The following is a 24,982-nucleotide window of genomic DNA, read 5'->3' as shown; positions in this document are numbered from 1 at the left end:
TGTGTTTAATAAACATATTAAACTAAATTTTACACCAGATTCTGAGATCCTGGTTTTTAAAACAGCATGATTTAATATTTCGAAATACTCATATCTGGAACATAGAACTTATATAATATTTATTATAATAAATACATAAGACTTATTTTGGGGGTGGGAGTTTGTTCTGGTACATAATAACCACAAAAACCTGGCAACCCAAACTCGTCGCAGAGTGTTGTCGTTGGTCCACTAATAAAAACGTATGTGCATAGAAATAGATCAGGTAGAAGGTGCTCCGCCAATTAAATGGCTGTCATATACGTGTTTAGGCTAAAGTCACTTGAAAGATGGTTCATTTTGTTAACGCCCCAGCCAAGGGCAAATGCCACAAAACAAAATGCAAACTTAAAAGACTGTATCTAAAAAATATCCTGGGGTGTTCATCTATTTATCCCAAGTCTTGGAGCTGTGTTCCTACTCTGCAGAAAGGCAGAATGTGGGGGGCACAGACGATATGGATCTTATTAGTAAACCAAGAAGCAAATCTATCGTGTGGTTGTATTTCGGCTTGAAAGCTGATGAACGGGGACAACCTTTGAACTCTGGTGAGGCCGTCTGTCGCTTGTGCCGAAAGATTGTGCTGGCAAAAGGAGGAAATACCACGAATTTAAGAAGCCACCTGAGACGTCGACATCGTGCAGATTTTTTCGAGACCTCTTCTTCCTCGACCCCCGGATCTTTGTTTGAGACTCAAGGTGATTCCCCACCAGCTCACACTGCAGCAGAACATGGATAAAATGTGCTTAATGTGTTAAAGTCTCACTGCATTGACCACCATTGCAACTCAGTGCACCAGTCTGCTTTAAACTGAGTGTGAGTGTAGTTAACATTTCATCTGGGAACAGTTGTAGTGTATGCATCCTTTCTGCTATGGTATGCACACTTGTTTAGCTTATTTATAGGTTGTTTACAATAGCTGTACAATTTTCTGGGCTCAATTCTGTCAAGAAGTATAAGCATCAGTGATCTACACCAGTCACCTCATCAGAAGTTAGTAGCACTGTCCCTCCTGTACAGTGGATGATGGTAACCAACGTTGGGCTAAAGATTGTTTGTTTGATTTTTGTTATTTTTCTAGGTTTGGATCTTAACCATGAAGAATTCTTTGAGGATGTCCCATTTCTCCATCATGCCTCCACTCAGAACTACGTCCCAGACGCAGTTCTGCCACCTGGGGATCCGTGGCTCCATGGCGGCCCCTCCCGAGCCGTGCTCTCACTGCCTTCTTGCCTGTGCCTGTGTGGGCATGTGGAGTCCGTAATGTGTGTTCCTGGATCTTCTGTTGGAGAGCTGATGGGAGAGATGAAGGTGTACGCCAAGTGTCAGCTTCAGCAAGGCGTTATGTTTGGGCCCTTTATAGGAGAAATGTGCAGGGGACAAGTGCCGATTAACCTCAAATATGCCTGGGCTGTAAGTAGACAGTTTCAGAAAGTTTAAAATGAAGTGTGTGCAACTGCAGTCATGTTTAGAATCCACGACTTGTGTTGGTTAACCACCACATTGAAATATAGTTGACATACACGTTGCTCCATCTCTAGATTAGGGACGATGCTGCTTTCATCTATGTTGATGCTTCTGATGAAAATAAATCCAACTGGATGAGGTAGGTTTTCTGACTTAATTAATAGTCAGTCGGTTGTATTTAGAGTTTTGCTCTTACTTTGTGGATCACAGTTACATTCTGTGTGTGTTTGGCCTATGTTTTAGGTATGTAACATATACGAGCAGGGAGGAGGAACACAACCTGGTTGTCTTCCAGTTTTATCGGCACATTTACTATAGAGTTTCCCAGCCCATCACAGAGGGAACAGAGCTCAGGGTCTTAATTGGCAGGGATTATGCCACCCTACTAGGCCTGGGGATGGGTGAGTTCTGTCAGTCAGGGTTACTGCCTGCATTGGCAGACTTAAAACTAATAATTTATACTAAATATTCTGCCACTATTTAGTGTATATATTTTCTTACTGGGGTAAAAACAGGTGACAATGTGAAATGTGAAGTTGGAGACAAGGAGACAGCACTGCGCCTCCTGCAGGACATCCAGCTGGTCACGCTCCCAGAGCCCAGCAGCACTTCTCTTTGGTCGGACCACAGCCAATCACAGAGCCCCATGCCTGTCATCAGTGATGTGGCGACAATGTCAAACCAAGATGCAACTTGTGATCCAGGTGTGGTTTCGGGCCCTGGCTCTGCCTTCACGTCCACCTCCATGATCTCCTTCCCGTCCCCCAGCTCTCATCAGATAGAAAAGTATGATTTTATGCCTGGAACTGAGAAACTGCTGAGCAATCCAAATGCCACACAGAATAGCCCGTGGTACTTCTTTGGCTTCGAGCCAGACCCAACTGGTCGGCCTCTGGACCGGAGCACTGCGGTGTGTAAACTGTGTGGGGAACATGTGGGCTGTGCTGGGGGAGCAGCAGACCTCCAAAACCATCTGACTAACAAACACCACATCAGACCACGTGACTGTAACAAGGATCGGTTTCTTCCGACAATAGGTAGGTATTGCTGTCTACTGCTTGTTTGAATTACAAAATTGAAGCAGAGGACAAAAGTTACTAGTTTAAATGAAACCTCTGGTTTATTAAAACATTCATGGATTTTCATAGATTTCACCGTTACATGGTGATAAAATTATATGATAACATTTTACTCAGCAGCTTATTTGCAGAGATCGGGATATGGAGGGTCCTCCAGAACAAAACCTGATCTGTCTCATTGCTAAAATATAATAACATTTTCTAAACCACTTTATTTGGAGGAAAAAAATTAAAGTTAGTAGGGATTATTGTGTTAGTAATAACATGGTTCTTATATTGCTTAGGTCAGAAACCTGTAGATATTTTGTTAAAAATTAAAATGATATAAATTCAGATGTTACTGGAAAATGAGGAAATTTGTTGTTTTTCATAACAGGTCAACAGCGCTCTCACCAACTGATGGTTAACAGTGGTCTAGTCAGCACAATCCCGCTGGTTTTGTCTGCTCAAGTGACTGATGCCATCACCAGCTTTCTGATTGTGGATCTCCAGCCCCCAGCTATAGTAGGTGGAGAAGGCTTCAAACAGCTGATTCAAACCCTCCAGCCCTCCTGCAAGGAGCTGCCATCGCCATTTCAGCTTGAGAACCTCCTGAAAGAACAACACAACAAAGGCAAGATGAGCGTGACCCAGCTGCTGAGGAGGAAAACAGGAAGTGTAGAAAACGAGGAGATGTCTGACCACACTGCTCCCATTGAATTTGAACCCAGGAGACGTGGGCGACCTCCCAGTCATCGAAGGGAAGTTCCTCACTTTGTTACTTTAAGTGTGGATGTTTGGTTCCACAACTGGCAGGGTAACACTGAGAGGTACCTCACGCTGTGGGTACATTACATAGACTGCACATTTAGCTTTCAGAACCTGGCCCTGGCGACACAGAGACTGTCAAAGAGTGGAGGGAAAGACTACAGCCTTCAATTAGTGGAAGCCCAAGTGAAAGCGATGGCACAGGAATGGGGAATCTCCCGGCCCAATCTGGTATTGCTGGGAGGGGAAGGGAGGAACAAGATGGGGCTGGTGCCAATAAAGACTGAGAAAGGTGGAGACGGTGCAGGAAGCGTCTCTCATCCGAACTCAACAACATTTCTGGAGAGGGACGATTCTTTGTCGCCTGACCAGGCTCTCGGCTCGGAGCACGGCCATTTCAGTGAGGGGCTACCATCTGTCCCGTGTTTCTTCAGCGCTGTGCAGAGCTGCATTGAGGAAGTTATGTCACACCCTATCATCTCCAAAACCCTTAACCAGTTCCACACCTTCCTCTCATCCCTGTTCCTTTCACCAACTCAAAACAAATGTTCATATCAGCCTCATGCCCAGAGCCAGATGCAGACCCTGACTAAAAAAGAACAGGCAGAGATCAAGTCGTGGGCTCATAGTCGGCCAACCTGGAATAAGTTGTATCCCCTACTGAGCATGCTTATCAAATATAAAAGCCTTGTCTGTGATTTAATAAAAGAGATCAAAGGGGAGGGCTTGTCCAAAGAGGACACTTCATCAGAATCCAGTTCATCCAGCAGCTGCCACACAAACTCCACATCTGCAACAAGCATCACAGCTTTGTGTTCTGAGTGGAAGGTTCTGGAGGAGCTGTGTCTGGTCCTCAAACCTCTGGATGTTGCTTGTCGAACTCTCGCCAAAGAGGCCTTTCCCCGTCTGTCCCTCATCAAACCAATTCTCACCGGACTGCTCTCCCGCCACCTCATTAACCGGCCAGGAGATTCGTCACCAGTCCTGAAGGAAGTGAAAAGGATGATGAGGCGGAATTTAGCGAGCTGTTACAACAACCCTGTTGTCAACAGGGCTCTGTGCGTGGCGTGTTCTCTCGACCCCCAGTTCCATGGGCTGGGATTCATGGAGGAGAAGGTGAGTGATTATGGTAAAACACATGGGAATTGATCAGTGAATGGCTAAAAGGTGTTCATCTGAATTCAATAAACAACTTAGACCTTTTGTTTAAACCCACCAATTTTTCATGTGAGCAAAAGTATACAGACTTAAAATTGATTAAAGTGAATAAGACTTATGATTTAGATGCAAATACTTTGCTTGCAATAACTGCATCAAGCCTGTGACCCACTGACATCACTAAACCTTTGCATTCTTCCTTTGTGATGCTTTTCCAGGCTTTTACTGCAGCCTCTTTCAGTTGTTTGTGTTTAGTCTCCTCTTTAGCTGGTAAAATCCATACTCTATGGACGGACACTGGCTTGTTGATGAAGGATCTCCGAGTCAGTTTGGTTACATCTTTCTTTAAATTGGCAGACAAATGTTTCTGTAGACTTCTGAGTTTATTTTGCTGCTGCCATCATGTGTTACATCATCAGTGAAGTTTATTGAGCCTGTCCCAGGAGAAGCCATTCTTTCAGCCTTTCTTTCTTCAAACCTTTCCATTTCTATCACTTTGGTAAAAATTCATCTTTGACTCATCAGCTCATAAAACTTTGTCCCAGAATTTTTTAAGGCTCATTTCTTCCTGGTCTTCCTGTTCTTCTTGCTAATGAGTTTGTATCCTCTGGTGTAGCCTCTGTACTTTTGTTCATGAAGTCTTCTGTGAACAGTAGGTTGTGATACCTTCACTCGCGCCCTCTGGAGGTTGTAGCTGATGTCACTAACAGTTGTTTTAGGGTCTTTCTTTACAGCTCTCACAATGTTTCTGTCATCAACTGCTGTTGTCTTCAGTGCCATATATTGCTTGAATAACAAATGTTAATATAACACGCAGGGGCAACAATACACACGTATTAGTCACATGTTCCAATACTTTTGCTCACATGAAAAATGGGTGTGTTCAAACAAATGATGCCATCTTCTAAGTTGTGTATTGGATCCAGATGTAAACACCTGTGAATAAAATCTGAAATGTTAATCATTTGCATCATAATTATCTTTTGATGTCAAACCCAAATGTTTTCAGTCCACAGCAAAAGTAAAACAACTACTCACTGTTCCAGTACTTTTGAAGGGGAGTGTATGTCTGTTTCTTGTGCTTAAATGTTTTCACCAAGCAAACTAAAAGCAGCTAATTTGATTTGTTACGTGAAGGCTTCTCTGGATCACAAAAGTAATCTTTTTGTTTTGTTGTGTTTATTATCTAGGAGCAAACAGCCACTTTTAGTTGGCTGAAGAAAGAAGCTGTCAGGATTGTGAAGGAGGACAGGAGGCAGAGCCACAGCAAGAAGCAAAGTCATCTTAAGAGGAGCCCCTCACCTGGGTCACCAGAGTCAGAGAGCGAGTTCCTGCGGAGGAGCAAACGCCTCAAAGAATCGCGCCCAATCAACTTCAGAGAGACTGAAGATGAGGAAAGCGACACAGGAGAGGCCGATGAGAACGAATCGACAGATCCAGGTTCTCAGGGTGGGCTTTCTGGTATGGAGTTCCTGCTGGGAGACCTGTTCTGCTCTGCCCCACGGAGCAGACAGAGCTCTGTGGAGGAGTCTATAGACATGGAGATGTCTGTCTTCAGAGCTGACAAAGGGGCTAGGCTGGGAGTGGAGCCACTTCAGTGGTGGAGGACGAAGGCAGTGCAGTTTCCATTGCTCGCCACTGTGGCACGCGCCTACCTGGCCGCCCCGGCTGTGGCAGGTAATGTAGCAAAGGACTTTGTGCAGGAAGTAATTGGTGCCACATATAGTAAGAGAACCAACATTCCACCAGAAAATTTGGATGCGATTCTGTTTCTGCACCACAACCACATGGCTACTACTACAGCAGTTAGAAATGATGACAAGAACAGTGGTAAGGTCCCCTAAACACACACACACACACGCACAACAGTCCTTTTCCACAACATTTCAACACCAACACATGGACTAAAGTCTCAACACTGATTTGTGATGAAGACGAGAAATGTCTCCACACAGTTCCCAAACAGCAGCATGTGCAGTGTCAACAGTGCAAAGCAGGAAGAGGAAATGTTTTGGGGAACAGACATTGGGCTTTACATTTGATTAGAGGATCCTTCAATTTAAAGTTTCATGTCTCTAAGCTAAACTTGAAGTGTTATATTTTATGACTAAAGAGAAAGAAGACAGAGGCTAAGAACCAGTTTATGTCATATACACATTTTACTACTGATCCACATTTAACTTTTTATTGTGCAAGCACCTTGTAGCACCTAATGCGTTACCATTTTTATTTATTTTTTGATACAATAATGCAGTAAATTAAAACTTATTCCTATTTTATCTGTAGTACACCTCATGGTTGATGAAAGAACAAGCCAGAGTGTGAATATTATGTCAATTCATGCTCATTTTAGAGAATAAACTCTAAAAAATGATATCAGTGAATTAGTGATTGAACTGAAATTGTGGTCATGGAAGACAAATTCCTGGAGGCTAAAAAATGGCTGCATAGAATGAAACATGCTGTCACTTTTAAACAGCTGAGGAACATTGTTATCGCGTTGCTGTAGGTCTGCTGTATTTGTATTTTGTCAGATGTGTAGAGACGCTTTTATAAGAAGATGATGCACCTTTCAGCTCTACATTATAAAGCTTCATAGCACACTCTCTCTTTACATAGTACATATGTATGTACTACATACATATTACATTGCATGTATTCAAATACATGTAGGATAACTTTTTATTCATATGTATGTAGTACAACAGCTTTTCTTTTACTGTAATGTAAAAACATCTGTTGCATACTTTCTTAAATAAAATATACAATTTGAGCCAGACATTGGTTCAAATACATATTACATCAGGGTGAATGTAATAATGTATGTGTAAACATGCATTTTATGCGGTCTGTGGGGCTGATGATTTGCAGTCTTGATTGTGTCTGATTTAGCTGTAGAACATCTGATTACAATTAAAATGGAAGTGCTTTGGTAGTGAGAAGTAAAGCTGAGTGTTGTCTGCAAAACAATGTTATTTTTGAGTTATTTTTGCAAAACAGGCCCCGAACAAAGCACCTGAAGGAAAAAAAAATAGAGCCTAACATGCAGTACTTCACAGGAGATGGGTGCTGAGAACACAATATCAGTTTCCACACTTTCCTACCTAATTGGTACCAAAAGCTATTTTACAGCGTTTGCACACACAGACACACACACACCCACACACACACACACACTGATTGCATAGCTGCCATAAAAGGCGCTGCCCTGATGAACCAAGAGTAACTTTGGGTTCTGTGTCTGGTCCAAGGACATTGTGATATAAGGAAAGGAGGAACCAGAGATTTGAACCAAAGATTTGAAACTGATTGATAAAATTTAATCTTTTATTAAGCTTTAAAAATGCAAAATATCAGTGCACTTACAAAAAAATAATAACAGAAGAAACCAAACAGAATTATACAAAATACTGCAAACGTCTTCTAGTTAAAATAAACACAAAAGCATCTTACAACAAGGAAAATACAATTTGTAACATTTTAATCATTATCTATAGTTTGGCTTCAGCTAGTATGAAGCTACCAGTGGTTTCAGTCTGGGTGTTGTCTGCCCTGTTGCGTGCAAGTTTCCTGCAGTGGATGAAGACGTAGACAGGATGAATAAACACCACCAGAGTGAGGAGAGTCAGAGCAATGTCCACCTGGAACAGACAGAGACATCATTCATTTATATGAAGTCACAGTATCACACTACTCTGTCAATGTATTTTTCCACATGAATCTGTCATAAATGTCTAACAAAATGTGTTCTTCAGTCCTAGGATTTGCTATTCACCCTGAGAATAACACCACAGTTTCTTAATAGTACTTCTAAACCTTTCTTAAGTACGTACAATAAACGGGTCTCCACCCAGAGGTCCTTTGACCAGGGCGAAACAGGGGTACTGCAGCAAAGAGACGACAGCAGACACAGACATGACCAGGCCGTACAGCTTCCCAAAGTGACAGGCTGGAAAACTGCAAGAGAGAGATGGTTACACCACAGGTACATTTAACACGAACGTTAGAGGTCAACTTCGGCTTCTTATGGTTCTAGTTTATGGAGTAAATGTTTATGAATGAATAAAAAGTCCTAATAAATAATAAACCTAATAACGTTTCCACTGAGTGTAGATCACAATGACAAAAGCATTTACTTGTATAAATGTATTTGCACATATACATCTGGTTATTTGTCAGATGCTTTTATCAAAAGTAATTTACAAGTGAGATACGAAGCAAACAAAAGCTATGTCAGGACAAAGACATTGAAAGTGCAGCACAATGAGAAGAAATGTTTCAGTTTTATGATGTGACATAAGTTCCAGAGAGCGTCAGAAATGAGACTGCAAAAAAACTGCAGGAGCACAGAAGAGCAGTCACAAGTAGACCCTTATTATATACCACTGACTGAAAGACACCAAGCACTACACATGTCTCACTCACAATGTACTGTCAACCCTGAAAAACAGTTTCTTTTATTTTGTCCACCCCCTCTGAGTGTGTGCCGGTCACTCACGCGATGCTGATGAAGGCTGCGTTTCCGCCGTAGAGGAAGGAACGATTGAGGACTTGTACAACAAAGGTGAAGTACTGCAGTGGAAGGAGAGGAATGGAGGCACACACGGAGAACAGCAGGCACTGCAGGGAGGTCAGGAAGAGAGAGAGGAAGGAGGAGCGCAGGTCTGCCTCCTGATCCGTTTCTCCTACAGGACAGAATATGGTTCCAGAGTAAGAAGTGATCTGTAGCTCACTCAAACAGATGCAACTCTAACACTGGACTGAGTGATTTACCAGGAGCCAGAGGCTTTCCCTTATGTCTGTCCATGATGAGTCCGTTCCAGGGCGCACACAGCACTCCACACAGCTGGGTCAGTGCAAAAGCATTGGTGTACTGACTTACTGAGGGAAACGGGGTGGGAAGGAAACAGACACAGCGACACAATGATGGTAGTAAAGAGAGGAGATGATCAGTAGGAGAACAAGGAGAATTCTTTAAATCACAATCAGTGAATCCATGTGATAACTAGAATGAAATACCCAGGTCTGGGTCATTGTTGGCGAGCCGGTTGAGCATGGGGTTGAGTGTGCCGATGAAGAGGTAGTGTCTCAGCTGCATTAAGGACAACCACAGAAGGTGCCAGAGGAAGAACCAGGACAGCACACAGCTCCGGAAACTCATCACTAAACACATCAAAAAAAACCCACATCAAATCAGCCCTGAGTGATTTACAGGTGAAAAAACGTTCTAATATCCCTGATTAGAGGAATAGTTCAGCTCTGAACACAAGGTGGAATCTCCAGATGAAAGTACAGTGATGTTTATAAAGCAGTGACTGTTAGAAAATGTCCATTAGAACCTCTACAGTTAGCGATAGAATAATTGAGTATTTGTTCACGGTAGCTTTTATTTGACAGTAAAGAGTTTTGAAAAGAAACCAAAAGGAAAACATTTTTAATTTTCTTTGCCCACCTTAAATAACTAATCATCAGCAGGCAGTTTCATTTCTCAGTGAGAATAAATGCTGTACCTTGGGCCTCTGTCTCTTCGACAGGTGCTGGTGGAGTGTTGGATTCCTGTGAAGCTGTCGTCTCACCGTGCCTCATCTTCTCAGACTTCTCCACATTGTAAGTGTTTGCCTTTCCACAAGTCAATCTGTGAGGATCAGGAAAAAACATTGTGTACAGTACATCATCCATGAAGATGATCTAAATAATCTATAATGAAAACAGCTGCTATAAAGTTCATGACATGATCTCACCCATAGGTGTAGTTTTGAGGGAGAGGGTAGGGGATGTGGGTTTTGGGCATCAACAGGAACGTCCTAGCAATGTGAATAATGCTGCATACAGACAGAACCACAAAGGAGGAGCGGAGGGAGATTCCCTGTTCATAGAGAACCTGGAGACCAGAAAGAAAACTGGTTGTAAAAACTCTAGAGACTCAATAACAGCAAAGATAATACTGCCAGAATCCAAATACAGCGTTCTAAGGACTTGTTTTACCTTGATGATGAAAAACACAGCTGCAGAGGAGTCAAAGGCACCGTTATAGACCGTGATGATGGTGGAGCGGTGAGTGGCGAATAGGTTTCCCACCTCCCCCCCACACAGAGATGTAGTTTAATCAATTAAAAAAAAATCATCACTACGTTATTTCAAAGTTATAACATAATGATTTGTTTAAGGCTTGAATGATTTGTTCTCTGCTAAAATGCAGTATTCACCTGTATGTTAGTTAGAAGGAGCAGGATTCCCCCCACAGCAATGCAGGACAAGGCAGGAAAGAGCAGCTCTGAATAAGCTGCAGGACAGTGGAAGACAAACTCATCACACACTATAATGCTGCACACAGTTTGTGCTTGATCGTGTAGCTACAGTTTGTTGTGATGGCGAAGTTATTCTCTTCTCTTTCATTCGGCTTGTAGTGATCTCACAGAGTGATCAGAACACGACGGGTAAGCTGGTTGTGTAAAACACTGAGAGGTCAGGGCCCACAAAGTGGTCATATGCTTTACTTATGCTTGTGTGCCATTACCTGCTCTAGAGAAGGCCACAAGAAGGGTTCCAATAGTGTACACAGATCTGCAGAAAGAAAGAAGGAACACTGAAGTTAGGGCTGATAGTTATGGCTATGGCTCTGTTATTTGTCTCATTCTGAAAAAGGTGAAAAATTAGGTGACAGGGCTGGAAAGAACTCATAATTACTTTATAATAAATAAGAAGGACGGTATCCCTTGCTTAGTTGCTAAAAACATGAGTCCACCTATGAGTGGTTTTCATGGGTGGATTCATGTCAGCAATAAATAAGTAACCTAAATTGCTAATGTAAAACACAAATGATCCAGAAATCAACATTCCTTACAGTAAATTCTTTCAAAAATGACAAGATAATGGACACTAATTATAACGTAATTATTAGAATTAACACTGTAATAATTATAAAATAGTGATACCGACGGAAGAGTCAGATAAGGTCTGGGGCCAAAAGAGGTGGGTTATGACTTGTAATCTCTCTGCCTCTGCGGGGCACTCCCTACTTTTATCTCTGGAACCCTTACTGGTCCCCTTTATGCTAACTGTAAACTGTAGAAATAACATGAACTGAAAAATACCTTTGCACTTGAATTTCACATTGTTAGTTAACTTCTATTGAAACCAACTGAAGGACAAAGTAACGCCTTAAAGCTCTGACCCATTTGTCTTGTTATACAATGTCTAACATTGCTTAAACTAATGAAAAGTAATGTATGATTTATATGTGTGTTTGATTTTTTTTTAACAAAGACAATATGCAGCCGGGGTCTTGTACTGTGGCCTGAGTGCAATAAAGTGAGGTGGACTCACATTCCCAGCAGCCTGGTCACCATGGTGCCAAATCGATCAAACAGGTAGCCATTGACTAGACTCATGAAGTTGTTGAGGAATGAGGCGATGGTGAAGACCAGAGAGAACATCTCATCCTGTCCACTACAGTCTGTGAGAAAGAAACAGGGAAAACCAGGAGTATAGAAAACAGTGACGTTTAGAAAGAGAAACTGAGAAACTGATTTAATCCTTAATAAGAATAATCTGTTATATGTGATCAAGTACGACTCTGTAGGACGTTAAGTACATTTTCCTGAGTAAACTGACAGACTTTGGCCTTTTCACAGTGTGGTAATAGTAATTTTACTTGAGCAAAGGATTGGACTCAATCATATTTTTGGTTTAAATTTCCACTTGTGGTGTGTTCTAGTTTAAAACGTGAAAGTTAACTGTTGACCCTAGAAACTAGAAAATGGAGATTGTTTTTCTAAATATTGTTTCCCAGATCTACGAAGTCAAGAAATTAACTTTCAGCATCAGGACAAAACTTAGAGGTGCAGAAGACTTGTACACGTATCAGCTGCATCTGTTCTGGGAAGACACCACCTATAAACTATTGTTGTAAAAGGACGTTAAACATATAAGACATACAGACATATACAGACGTAGCCAAAGGCCTGAAAAGATTCATGAAGTGATGATTATGTTCAAACAATGATAATGATCATTTTTAACTGCTCGTGTAATACAGGAGCAGTTTAATCACATAAATGTGATTAACAAAGTCAGAGTTGAACAGGTATCAATACCAGCATAGTGCAAACTGCTGGAGAGTGGATCGTGGATCGTCTAAATAACAATTCAAGCTTAGAGCAGCTTGTTTCTTAGATACACAACTGTGAAAGCCTGTTTTTCAAGTCATGTTTTTGATCATAATTTCTGGGAGTGTTTCAATAATGATCTAGACATTTTTGAAATATTGATGACCAGCTGCGTATCATAGTCATCATGGCTTGAAATGCGTATAAGGCAGGTAAGAGTGGCTGCTGCAGTTAGAAGGGAAACCCCAAGATAAAGATGATCTGAACAATGGTGCCAACAGCTGATCAGCGTTTCCTCTTCATACCAACAAGGAGGCCCTGTTCCCAAATAATCCCTTCGAGGACAGCGAGGATGTGTGAGTACACAGTAGACAGAAATAGACCAAGACTAGAAATGTCTGGTTCATTATTGCTGTGCTTTTTTTCTTTTTTTTAACACCTTTGACACTTTATATTGATCTAGTCCTTAAATCAGCTAAATAAAAAATACCTCTTCTGTGTTTGCGTTTTAATTCAAGTATCTTTTGAAAGTAGTAAAAGGCCTGTGTGCCTTAACTTGAAGGCTTTTATCATTTGACTCTAGACTCACTAAAAAAAACCCTTTGCTCCTCACGTCAATGGTTTTTCCTTCAACACCTTGTCACCACTTCAAACTCGCTCACCTATACTTTCCAGTGTGTTGTTGGTTCCTGGGATGCTGACGCAGCCCTGACTGAAGTATCCATCCACCTTCAGCACAAACACCAGAGAGGCATAACCAAACACTGCTCCAGCAAAGCATAGACACTCCAACATCCCCGAGGCCAGAGTCAGACCATAGAGCAGCTTGTTGCCCTGCATGATTCACCACGGTCCTCCAAGTAAAAAAAAAAAAAAAAGTCAAAGGATCCTTTCTTCTGATGAAGTTGTAGATTTCTGTAGTTTCCTCTGTAGTTTCTCAGTTTCTTCTTAAGCAGATGTATGGTGAGATGTTCAGGAGCAGAGTGTCTCTGCTGGACTAAAGTTTCTACAACACAGAACAAGAAGAGACCAGGTGTGAGGGAGATATTAACTCCCACGCCTGTGCAACAGATGATACAGGACTAAGCAGCATTGGTGTTGCAGTTTACAGGATTACACACACACACACATTGTATAATTAACAATGACAACCAATATATTCCCTACAGTTCTATGTCTTTACATAAGAATTTAATAATTAATTTAGATCTAATTCATCATAAAAATTAGGTAAAGTCCAGTTGATCCAGAGCAAATCTTTGACATTTCAAACAGAGATAACCTTGAAATTTACAACCGTATGTGATAAACAGAGTTACTTTGAACTGTGCTGCTCCCTTGTAGAGCGTTGTGTCCAGTTTTTACAGCGTGGGGTGTTACAGTGTCTGGCCTTGGTACAAACTGAGCTGTCTTACTCTGGTGAGAGTCACTTCACTGACTCTTCCGCGCTACAAATGTCCTTTCTGCACAGGATGAATTCTTCTTCTTTCTACTAGAAAGAAGAAGAATTCATGGAGCCACTTGTTTATGCAGTAGTGAAAATTCAAGTATTCGAGTACTCACACTTCCATAAAGTACTTTTTATTTGACATCTACAATTTCTAGTTCATTTGAGTTTGTTGGAAGTTTTAGATTATACTTGATAATCATGAAGCCTAATTAGCATTATGAATTATATTCAACTATAATATGCAACATATGTAATGCTGCTTCCTCCTGCCTACCCAGTGGTATGAAGACTATTTTAAATGAGCTGTTCCACACTATAACATCAAACACTGACATATTAATTAAGTGTAGTAACAATAACATTATAATTCAACAATTATACCTTATATTAATGATAACTGATTAATATACAATAATCATTTATACATACATTGAAGAGTCTGATGCCCATGTGCTTCATGTTGGACTCGCACTGCAGCATGAGGACAGACCGACAGTTATCACCAGGCGGGACTCTAATCCAGATTAGCCGGCTTAATCTATGCGTAATGACACATGGCACAGTGTGGACGCAAACCGGTCTAAATTGGATTGGATATTGGACCAATAAAGTTTTAAGTAACATTTATCTTTAAACGCGGAAGGAGTGGACACTTGACTACTCAGTTACTAGTGTTAAGGCCTAAACACAGTGTGTGGAGACCCTGGATGAACTCACCTCGATGCCTCCATCAAACACGCGTCGTGGTTCCCTCTGACGCCCGCTACCGCTGAGCTCTTAAATGACGTTTCCCATGTAATGTCCAGGTGGTCCAAACTTTCCAGCCCCCTTGTGCAGGGACTCTGCAGGACAGTGATGCAGCTCTGTGTACTGTGCAGAGCTGTGGCCGGCTCAGTCTTAAAATACACTTCTGCTCTTGTAATGGCATGACCCTCATAGCTGCCATGGCCCCGTGGTTTAGGTATGTCAGGGAAAAATGCTTATTAATGGAGCTGCCTGGTTGACTGTGTGCAAACTGTATGTTTACACTGTACTTGTATAGTCAGTGTGTAGCTCTCTACTGTCCTCTGGAGGTCTTCCTATGGCTTCATCCATCAAAACCCAGAGCTGATTCATTGAACAAAAAAATGCAACAACAAAAAAACAGACAAAATGCAATTCTCTCCAGGTGTTTCTGAGATATAGTGTTGACAAGAATGCAACATACATAAAGTCACAGTGACCTTTGACAACTAAAATCAATCAATCATCCAGTTCATGTGGATATGTGTATCAAATTTGAAGAGATTCCCCCTAGAGGCTGCTGCTGGGACCTGGGGCATAAAAATGAAGGGCAATACATCTGACCTGTTCAATTAGTCACTTTAATAAAACAATTCTATAACTTTTTTTGATACAGCGGAGACAGTAATCTCTTATTAAAAGCCCTATCTGGTTTAAAAATGTCAGTTACAGACAAACAATCAAACAAACAACAAAAACAAGAAATTGAATACAGTGTAGAGAGTTTACAGTGTAGTGCATGAAGAGGTGGATATGATGAGAAACCTGCAGCCACATATATGGCAGGTAAAGGATTTGACATAAACATCTGACGTCCTTCCCTCGCAGTCCACAGATCTGAGTCCTCTTCCCCTGTTTGTGTAAAGGTCTGCCTTTTCATCACATTCAGGAAAGAGAAAGTCTTATATGTACTTGAAACAACTTGTAACTTCATTGACCCTGAAAGCTATTTAAGCTATTTTCCTGCTTCTTCTATTTTCAAACTGGCTTCTTTGGTGACTACATCACTGTTTGCATTATGTTGAGGATCGACCAGAGATGTTCAGTATTCAGTAGTATTTCAGCAGACATGTTACTGTCTAACCAGTTGGTACCTGCAGCCTGCCCATCTTGAGGTTCCCTGTGAAACACGCTGCACTGTGCTGAGCCTGAAAGATCTGAATAAAGAGCCTGTAACCTCTTCTTCCCCTTCACCTCTACAGTTTCTTTATTCCTCCATCTTGTGTTTGCACTCCAAACAACTGCAAACATCCCTCATCTTCAGTCCACTGTTAATATCAGCAGTTTGTCACCATCTGTCCATGTTGGACGGTTTTATGTGCTGCTTCTTAAAAACGTGCAAAACCGTTTAGGTGCATGTAGAACAAGCCTCTGGTCTAAATAGCCAACTTATGACAACATGCTTGATTATTAACATCACACGACAGATTAGCACCTTTAAAAAAAACACTAATTAACACATTTTTCTTCAGCCTAAAGGTGTAAACAGTTGCTTCACAAGTTTTGCACCATCTGCATATTCATTTGTAGCCTGAAGGTCCCACACTTTACTCCCTCTATTTTTAGAGAGGATTTTTAAGTGCTTTAAATGAGAATAAAATGATGAGGTTAACCAATGATGATGACATGAATAAGGGGACATACAGTATGTATATTAATAATCATGTAGAATAGCTGGATTAAAAAAGAAAAACTGTTCCATTTCTTTATGATGATGATTAAAAAGGGATTAATAAATAAATCACCTCAAAACTACTATCTTAGAATGAACAACTTGGAAAGTAAAATGTCTTGGTAGAGGCTGAAACATTAGTTTGATTATTGATCTATAGTTTGGCTTCAGCTAGTATGAAGCTCCCAGTGGCTTCAGTCTGGGTGTTGTCTGCCCTGTTGCGTGCAAGTTTCCTGCAGTGGATGAAGACGTAGACAGGATGAATAAACAACAGCAGAGTGAGGAGAGTCAGAGCAATGTCCACCTGGAACAGACAGATACACCATTCATTTATATGAAGTCACAGTATCACACTACTTTCAATGTACTTCCTCCATAGTGGCACAAACAAAAGATGTCATTGTTCCTCACAATGTGTTCTTGAGCCCTCCACCTAACTGTGTCATTTCTTAAACACGTACAAAGAAGGGGTCTCCACCCAGAGGTCCCTTTACCAGGGTGAAGCAGGGATACTGCAGCAAAGAGATGACAGCAGACATGGCAATCATCAGGCCGTACACCTTCCCAAAGTGACAGGCTGGAAAACTGCCAGAGAGATAGAGAAAGAGAGAGAGAGAGAGAGAGAGAGACGGTTATTCCACAGGTATGTTTGTCATCCTAATCTGTTTTTCATCACATTGCTTAATATTACACTTCATATTCCACTCACCTGTAAGATGTAATACAGTTAGTATTACAGTAAGCTTGAGTAATATAGGAATTTTACAAAGTAATAAAGTTAAAGAAATTAATAGTTATCTTGCAACAGTGCAGTCACTCAAAAGGTTAGTCTTGCTAAATGTAAAAAAGATCATTACAGGTCAGGACACACTGATATGTGTCTAATATTTCTGTTATGTTTGAAATTCAAGCTGTACCTACTCAGTTTCTGCAACTATACAATGACAAAAGTACTTATACACTTATTGTGCACTAGTATTTGTAGTGCTAGCCGAACTCATTGGTATGTGAAGGGTATAACAGTTTCTAGTATCTTAGTTAGCTGTATTTTAATGCTTCCATCTTGGCAAACTTAGCGCTTTGTAGCACTTCATGACTTCAATTTCACACGGTAGCTGCATTATTAACACAACAAAGTGAAAAATCATGGTGACACAAAGTGATACTGTACTGATACTGTGCCACATTACACAGGCAAACTGCAGGAGCACAGAAGAGCAGTCACAAGTAGACCCTTATTATATACCACTGACTGAAAGACACCAAGCACTACACATGTCTCACTCACAATGTACTATCAACCTGAAAAACAGTTTCTTTTATTTTGTCCACCCCCTCTGAGTGTGTGCCGGTCACTCACGCGATGCTGATGAAGGCCGCGTTTCCGCCGTAGAGGAAGGAGCGATTGAGGACTTGTACAACAAAGGTGAAGTACTGCAGTGGAAGGAGAGGAATGGAGGCACACACGGAGAACAGCAGGCACTGCAGGGAGGTCAGGAAGAGAGAGAGGAAGGAGGAGCGCAGGTCTGCCTCCTGATCCGTTTCTCCTACAGGACAGAAAATGGTTCCAGAGTAAGAAGTGATCTGTAGCTCACTCAAACAGATGCAGCTCTAACACTGGACTGAGTGATTTACCAGGAGCCAGAGGCTTTCCCTTATGTCTGTCCATGATGAGTCCGTTCCAGGGCGCACACAGCACTCCACACAGCTGGGTCAGTGCAAAAGCACAGAGACACAATGACACAAACAGAGGTTGTGGTTGAATGGTAATAAAGAGAGGAGATGATCAGTAGGAGAACAAGGAGAATTCTTTAAATCACAATCAGTGAATCCATGTGACTTATAACTAGAATGAATTACCCAGGTCTGGGTCATTGTTGGTGAGCCGGTTGAGCCTATGGTTGAGTGTGCCGATGAAGAGGTAGTGTCTCAGCTCCATTATGGACAACCACAGAAGGTGCCAGAGGAAGAACCAGGACAGCACACAGCTCCGGAAACTCATCACTAAACACATCAAAAACCACATCATAAACTTTCTAATATCCCTGATTAGAGGAATAGTTCAGCTCTGAACACAACGTGAAATCTCCAGATGAAAGTACAGAGACGTTTGTAAAGCAGTGACTGGCAGAAAATGTCCATTAGATCTACTACAGTTGGCTGATCAATCAATGAGTGAACTGATAAAAACCTATTCTTTAATTTGAATTAATTGTCATTTTACAAGCAAGGATGCCAAACATTTCTGATTTTAGCTTCAAAGTGTGAGAATGTACTGCTTTTCATTGTCAGATGTCACTAAAAGACTAAAAGATGAATGAAATGACAATATAATGAATGAATTAATGAAATTAAATGATAATGAAAATAACAGTTACCTTCAGTACTAATGTCTGTTAAACAATTATACCACAAGCCCATAAGCTCCTAGCCCTTTGATTGTACACGCAACAACTGTGTGGATGTTAAGGAGAAGATGAATTAGGATAAATAGTGTACCTCCTGTTGAGCCTCGGGCCTCTGTCTCTTCCTCATGTACTGGTGTTGTGCTGGATTCCTGTGAAGCTGTCGTCCCACCGTCACTCATCTTATGCTGTTGCTTTATATTGTAAGTGTCAGCTTTTCCACAAATCAGTCTGAGCATCAGGAAACAAGGTTGTATTTGTCATGTTTTTATTCATAAAGATGATGAAAAAAAAAAAACTAAGGGGAAAGGGATGCTGCAAAGTTCATGTAATAATCCCACCCGTAGTTGTAGTCTTGAGGCAGAGGGAAGGGAATGTGGGTTCTGGGCAACAGCAGGAAGGTCCTCAAAAGGTGAATGATGCTGCAGAGCGACATAACAGCAAAGGAGGAGAAGAGAGAGATTCCCTGTTCACTGACAACCTGGAAAACAGAAGCAAACCTGGCTGGAAAACTTCAAGAGAACCACTAACAGCAATTCAGAGGAATTTAATGTAAATAATCTTCCAAAAATAGTTTTTTCTTTTTTGATTTTTCACCCAAGTTTTAAAACATACATAAGCTTTGGAACATGTGGCTGACGGCTGTTTCGTGTCACCCCGGGGTGTCCTGTGAGAAAGACTGTTTAAACAAAACATACAGTCCTCAAACAAGCACTTTCTGTAGCTTTGGATTAGACATCCAGGAGGGACATTGGACCATTCTTCCTCAGAGAACTGCTTCAGTTCAGATCTCTGGACACAGCATCTGTATTGGGTTAAGGTCTGGGTTCCGACTGGGCCACTGCAGAAGGTGGATTTTGTAACATTTTAAATATCTGTTGTTGTTGTTATTGTTGTTGTTGTTATGTTTAGGTTCATTGTACTGCTGCATCAACCAATGTCTTCTGAGCTTCAGCTTGCAGACTAACACCATGACATTATCCTGTAGGATACCTTGGTAAACTTGTTCATTTTCATCTCATATTTTAGCAGCTATAGTCAAGCAATAAAAATTGTGGCCAGTAAAAATGCTGAGTGGTTTGTAAATTTGGAAAACCAATAGTCACAGTGGCTGCTCAGCTTAAAGGTTCATGTCAGGTTCTACTGTGCAACAAACACAGAACAGGTCGGCCAAGGAAACGCGGTTGCTTTACCTTGATGACGAGAAACACAGCTGCAGAGGAGTCAAAGGCACCGTTATAGACCGTGATGATGGTGGTTCGGTGAGCGGCGAATAGGTTTCCCACCTTCCCCATACACAGAGACGTAGTTTAGCAACACTTTTACATCACAGGAAAGGTAAAAATCTATGATGTATAATGATTTGTATTTAGGTCTTAGAGTATGTTTCTGTGCTAAAATATTTATATACCAAATATAACCAACATTATGGAGTTTTCACCTGCATGTTAGTTAGAAGGAGCTGAATTCCTCCAACAGAGATGCAGGACATGGCAGGAAAGAGCAGCTCTGAATAAGCTGAAGGGCGGTGAAAGACATCACACACTATAATGCTGCACACAAGTCATTTCTGTCCTTGATAATGTCATTATGTTTTTTCTTTGATTAGTGATTCATAGAGAATTCACTGTACAAAGAGTCTTTAGGACTAACTTCACACTTTGTTTGGGAAACCAAATATTCCCACTATCAAACTTTCTTTAAAGGATCGTGTATTAGCCGGCTATCTGGAAATGTTAGAGCACCATGATACCTGATGCAAACACTTCCATAAAGTAAACTGGGTGACATTGTGTTGCTGTGTAATGTTAAAATAAGGTGACATACTTTAAATTTTATGTTTAGTGAAGTTATTGTGCTCGTGTGCATGTTTGCCATTACCTGCGCTAGAGAAGGCCACAAGAAGGGTTCCAGTAGTGTACACAGATCTGGAGAGAGAAATACACTAGAGGACTAGCTGGGAGGTGTTTTCACACTTCACATATAAAAACACAGTAGTTAATCTAAATCTATTCAGCAGTAGCCCCTACTGCAGACGCACATTAGTGGTCACTGCAGATTCTTTTTAGTAGTGACTGAGTTGTTCATTATGTTTTGGCTCATAAAAATTTATGAGAACTAAAGCTATGCTGAAGACGACAGGTGCATATCTTCCTAGGATTCATTATTTAATTGCTACACACAATCTCTGTCTGCGTGTTTTTCATGGATGGACTCTTATGTGTTTCATTTACTGTAAGGAATAAATAAGTAACCTGAGTTGTCAATGTATAACACTATACTCCAGAAATCATCATTCCGTACTGTGTGCCACAAAGGACAAGATAACGTACAATAACACATGATTAATTATAATTAAATATTATTTGGGATAACTAATAGACTGATCAACCACAACATAATTCTATTTATTGTATCAAGATCCTTAGACCATTAAACGATTCAGCAGTTTGTGCTAAAGTAGAGCTGACGTGCTGCCCTTTGTTTCCTCTATATATAAGAATTAACCCTGAGAACCCCTTGATCTTTGTTGCCGGTTCACAGTTTGTCCTTCTTGGACCTCTGTTGGTAGGTACTGACTATTGCATAAAGTGAACACATCACCAAAACCTGTGGTTTTGGAGACTTAGATACTTTTTGGAGTGAAGATTTTAATATTAAGGTTTTTCTGTGCATCTGGGGTTGAATCCTGCAACCTGCATAGATTAAAAAGTGAGATGAACTTACATTCCCAGCAGCCTGGTCACCATGGTGCCAAATCGATCAAAAATGTAGCCACTGAACAGACTCAAGAAGCTGTTGAGGAATGAGGCGATGGTGAAGACCAGAGAGAAACTCATATCTTGTCTACTACAGTCTGTGAGAGAGAAAGAAAGAAAACAAGAAGTACAGGAACAGAGACATTTGCAGTGAATTAGACCCAAACTGATGAGAACATCGCCACAGCAGCTAGTGTCATGTGTTCATAAACGCAAAGGTACAAACTCTTGATGAGGCGTTTCCTACTGTGGGTATGTAACAAAACCACCACGTCCATTCATTCCCTGTTCTGAAACTTTCAGGTGACACTAAAAACTATATTGTACTGACTACATGATGTTTATTTGACAACTTTTGTTGGTAATAACTCTACAAATTAAGATCAGTGCCTAGAAACGTGACATTTTGCATCCCAGCACTATAAATATAAATATAAACTCACAACTCACTTACCAATACTTTCCGAGGTGTTGTTAGTTCCTGGGATGCTGATACAGCCCTGACTGAAGTATCCATCCTCCTTCAGCACAAACACCAGAGAGGCATAACCAAACACTGCTCCGGCAAAACACAGACACTCCAACATCCCTGAGACTAGAGTCAGGCTGTAGAGCAGCTTTCTGCCCTGCATGATTCACAACCTATCTTCAGGTTTCCAGAAGAGTCAAAGAGTTTTTTTCACTGAGGAAGTTGTAGCTTGTTATTGTATTATATGATGCATTCCTAAAAGTAAAATCCACACAAGAAAACATGAAGGGTAGTGAATGAAACACTGGTAACATCAGTCTTACACAGAGTAGTATCTATATTCATAGTATTTGATATGCATGATTTAATTAGAATAAAGAATAAACATACATTTAAGATTCTGATGTTTCTTATAATATTTCATCATTAACACTCAGCATGAGCTATAAATGTTTTTTGTTTTATTAACAATTATCTTTAAACACAGTATGAGTCTACATTAGATTTTAATGCCTAATACGAAAAAGACTAAAAACAGTGTGTTGAATGAACTCACCTAATATCCAGGTGATCCACACATATGAAGGGTCCCTTTAAAAAACAGTAAAGGACTGGCTGCACAGTTGCCAATAAGTTACTGCAAAATTAACAGTTTGCTACTGTTTTTGTAAATACAACAAAAAGCTGTAATTCTATTTTACTCCTGCAGCTAAAAAATGATAAAAGGAGTTTCTCTTTATTCATCTTTTTGTCAAACAAAGCCTGGCGCTCCTACAGACAAATAACCTTACATTCTCATTTTAAGTCATAACTACAGTAAAGTCTTATCAAAGTAGTTAGTCTGAACGCGAGTGACTGACTGAGTGAATTACTTTGAATAAGTGATCGAGTAAATGACTCAGTGAATGATTTAGTCAGTGACTGACTGCCTGAGTGAATGAGTAGCCAAAGTGTGTCAGTGTGTGAGTGTGCATGTATGAATTGTTTGATCTGCTGACTTCAATCTGACCTATATCAAGTCCCATTCAAAGTGCATTCATTTCTGGCTACAAGTCCACATAACTGCAGTGTCCCCGGTTTGTATGTGGTGGGTGACCTTTTCTGCATCTTCAGTGTTTCTGCAACTTTTGACCAGTTGTCTATGAAACAACAACAAAACTCACTGAGCAGTAGGTCCAAATAATACATAGTCATAGTCACTTACTGCTGTAAGCACTTAGGATTGGACTAAAGGATGAATTGTATTATTAGCATTAGAACATTTCATTGTATATGCCGCTTAATCTTGGTCCTGAAGACTGAAGGTGTAGTAGGTAGAAATGACAGCAGCAAGCCCAGATGAAAATACATTTCCTATGCAGTACATCATCTTGCTCCAAATGCTCTTCTGCTGCAAAATGTATTTATCAAGCAGAAATAACTAAAATTCTAAGGTTAGATGGACAAACCTCACTCGAAAACATACAGAAGCGACTACACCTGCAGTGCTAGTTCTGTCCCAGGGCTCTAACTTCACAGGATGTGTGACAGAGAGTGTGTTACATTTAAAAACAAGGAGTGTGTTACATTTTAAAACAAGAAGTGTGTTACATTTTAAAACAAGGAGTGTGTTACATTAACAAAACAAGAAGTATGTTACATTTTAAAACAAGAAGTATGTTACATTAACAAAACAAGAAGTATGTTACATTTTAAAACAAGGAGTGTGTTACATTTTAAAACAAGGAGTGTGTTACATTTTAAAACAAGGAGTATGTTACATTTTAAAACAAGGAGTGTGTTACATTTTAAAACAAGGAGTGTGTTACATTTTAAAACAAGGAGCGTGTTACATTTTAAAACAAGGAGCGTGTTACATTTTAAAACAAGGAGTGTGTTACATTTTAAAACAAGGAGTGTGTTACATTTTAAAACAAGGAGTGTGTTACATTTTAAAACAAGGAGCGTGTTACATTTTAAAACAAGGAGCGTGTTACATTTTAAAACAAGGAGCGTGTTACATTTTAAAACAAGGAGCGTGTTACATTTTAAAACAAGGAGTGTGTTACATTTTAAAACAAGGAGCGTGTTACATTTTAAAACAAGGAGCGTGTTACATTTTAAAACAAGGAGTGTGTTACATTTTAAAACAAGGAGTGTGTTACATTTTAAAACAAGGAGTGTGTTACATTTAAAACAAGGAGTGTGTTACATTTTAAAACAAGGAGTGTGTTACATTTTAAAACAAGGAGTGTGTTACATTTTAAAACAAGGAGTGTGTTACATTTTAAAACAAGGAGTGTGTTACATTTTAAAACAAGGAGTGTGTTACATTTTAAAACAAGGAGTATGCAGATTAGTGACACACTTCAGTAACTGCTAAGGTTAGCTTTAGCTAAGTAGGCCTACACACTGACAACGCAAACAGTGTTGGTTCAGACAATAAAATTACCTAAAATTAATTGATGTTCATTGTAAAATTCACTTAAATAAAACTAATTTAACAAAAAGGCCCTAAACCTGGTTAATAAGTCAGTAGGAGTTCTTTGACTTAAAGACAAATGACTCCACCTTCCTTGTATACTGTTTTTATAAAACGCTGTAAAGCAATACAGTAGAGTTTCTTGTTTTCATTGAGAAACATTAACAGCAATCTACAACATTTAAGAATAACAGAAATATACTGTTGATATTTAGAGGTAAAATAACAGCAGTTTCTAACGTTTCTTCCTATGTTTTAACGGGAAACCACACATCAGTGGGGCTACCTCCCACTGGTGGGTGTGTGAACAGGTTTAGCTAATGGAAAGAGCAGTAAAGGTAAAAGTAATCACAGCCATTATAATGAACTTAACTGACATAACAGT

General features: G+C 40.3%; 3 protein-coding genes across 3 annotated transcripts; 1 reads left to right on the top strand and 2 right to left on the bottom strand.

The window, feature by feature from the left end:
• The first annotated feature begins 232 nt into the window (after positions 1–232).
• On the top strand, positions 233–7,290 carry LOC113162267. The gene is made up of 7 exons (XM_026360319.1): positions 233–737; positions 1,121–1,452; positions 1,581–1,645; positions 1,750–1,907; positions 2,022–2,543; positions 2,962–4,448; positions 5,681–7,290. The coding sequence occupies exons 1-7, from the start codon at positions 497–499 to the stop codon at positions 6,332–6,334; spliced, it is 3,459 nt and encodes a 1,152-aa protein (XP_026216104.1). The 5' UTR covers positions 233–496; the 3' UTR covers positions 6,335–7,290.
• Positions 6,724–14,610, bottom strand: LOC113162268 (solute carrier family 43 member 3-like). Its single transcript, XM_026360320.1, has 13 exons — positions 14,478–14,610; positions 13,261–13,604; positions 11,817–11,946; positions 11,008–11,054; positions 10,697–10,773; positions 10,476–10,568; positions 10,232–10,371; positions 10,001–10,125; positions 9,510–9,653; positions 9,264–9,371; positions 8,989–9,175; positions 8,324–8,447; positions 6,724–8,131 (listed from the first exon to the last, which is right to left on the bottom strand). The coding sequence occupies exons 2-13, from the start codon at positions 13,436–13,438 to the stop codon at positions 7,982–7,984; spliced, it is 1,503 nt and encodes a 500-aa protein (XP_026216105.1). The 5' UTR covers positions 13,439–13,604; positions 14,478–14,610; the 3' UTR covers positions 6,724–7,981.
• Positions 14,611–16,657: 2,047 nt separating this feature from the next.
• LOC113161892 (solute carrier family 43 member 3-like) lies at positions 16,658–22,299 on the bottom strand. The gene is made up of 12 exons (XM_026359707.1): positions 22,122–22,299; positions 21,636–21,765; positions 20,790–20,836; positions 20,350–20,426; positions 20,102–20,194; positions 19,250–19,389; positions 19,003–19,139; positions 18,367–18,507; positions 18,139–18,249; positions 17,864–18,050; positions 16,965–17,088; positions 16,658–16,807 (listed from the first exon to the last, which is right to left on the bottom strand). Exons 1-12 carry the CDS (start codon positions 22,297–22,299, stop codon positions 16,658–16,660), a joined length of 1,515 nt encoding a protein of 504 aa, XP_026215492.1.
• Positions 22,300–24,982: the final 2,683 nt, after the last annotated feature.

The sequence above is a fragment of the Anabas testudineus genome, chromosome 1 (genome assembly GCF_900324465.2).
Source record: "Anabas testudineus chromosome 1, fAnaTes1.2, whole genome shotgun sequence".
Classification (NCBI taxonomy): Eukaryota; Metazoa; Chordata; class Actinopteri; order Anabantiformes; family Anabantidae; genus Anabas; species Anabas testudineus.
The sequence above is the reverse complement of the archived record's forward strand: the minus strand, read 5'-3'. Positions and strand labels throughout refer to the sequence as shown.

Coding starts and splice junctions, on each gene's coding strand:
- LOC113162267 (XM_026360319.1), top strand. CDS start 497: ATGGATCTTATTAGTAAACCAAGAAGCAAATCTATCGTGTGGTTGTAT. Junction 738..1,120: donor ATCTTTGTTTGAGACTCAAG/GTGATTCCCCAC, acceptor TTATTTTTCTAG/GTTTGGATCTTAACCATGAA. Junction 4,449..5,680: donor TGGGATTCATGGAGGAGAAG/GTGAGTGATTAT, acceptor TTTATTATCTAG/GAGCAAACAGCCACTTTTAG.
- LOC113162268 (XM_026360320.1), bottom strand. CDS start 13,438: ATGCAGGGCAACAAGCTGCTCTATGGTCTGACTCTGGCCTCGGGGATG. Junction 9,654..10,000: donor CGAAGAGACAGAGGCCCAAG/GTACAGCATTTA, acceptor TGATGTGTTTAG/TGATGAGTTTCCGGAGCTGT. Junction 9,176..9,263: donor GGGAAAGCCTCTGGCTCCTG/GTAAATCACTCA, acceptor TCTGTCCTGTAG/GAGAAACGGATCAGGAGGCA.
- LOC113161892 (XM_026359707.1), bottom strand. CDS start 22,299: ATGCAGGGCAGAAAGCTGCTCTACAGCCTGACTCTAGTCTCAGGGATG. Junction 19,140..19,249: donor CCTCAAGACTACAACTACGG/GTGGGATTATTA, acceptor CCTGATGCTCAG/ACTGATTTGTGGAAAAGCTG. Junction 16,808..16,964: donor TGGGTGGAGACCCCTTCTTT/GTACGTGTTTAA, acceptor TGTCTGTTCCAG/GTGGACATTGCTCTGACTCT.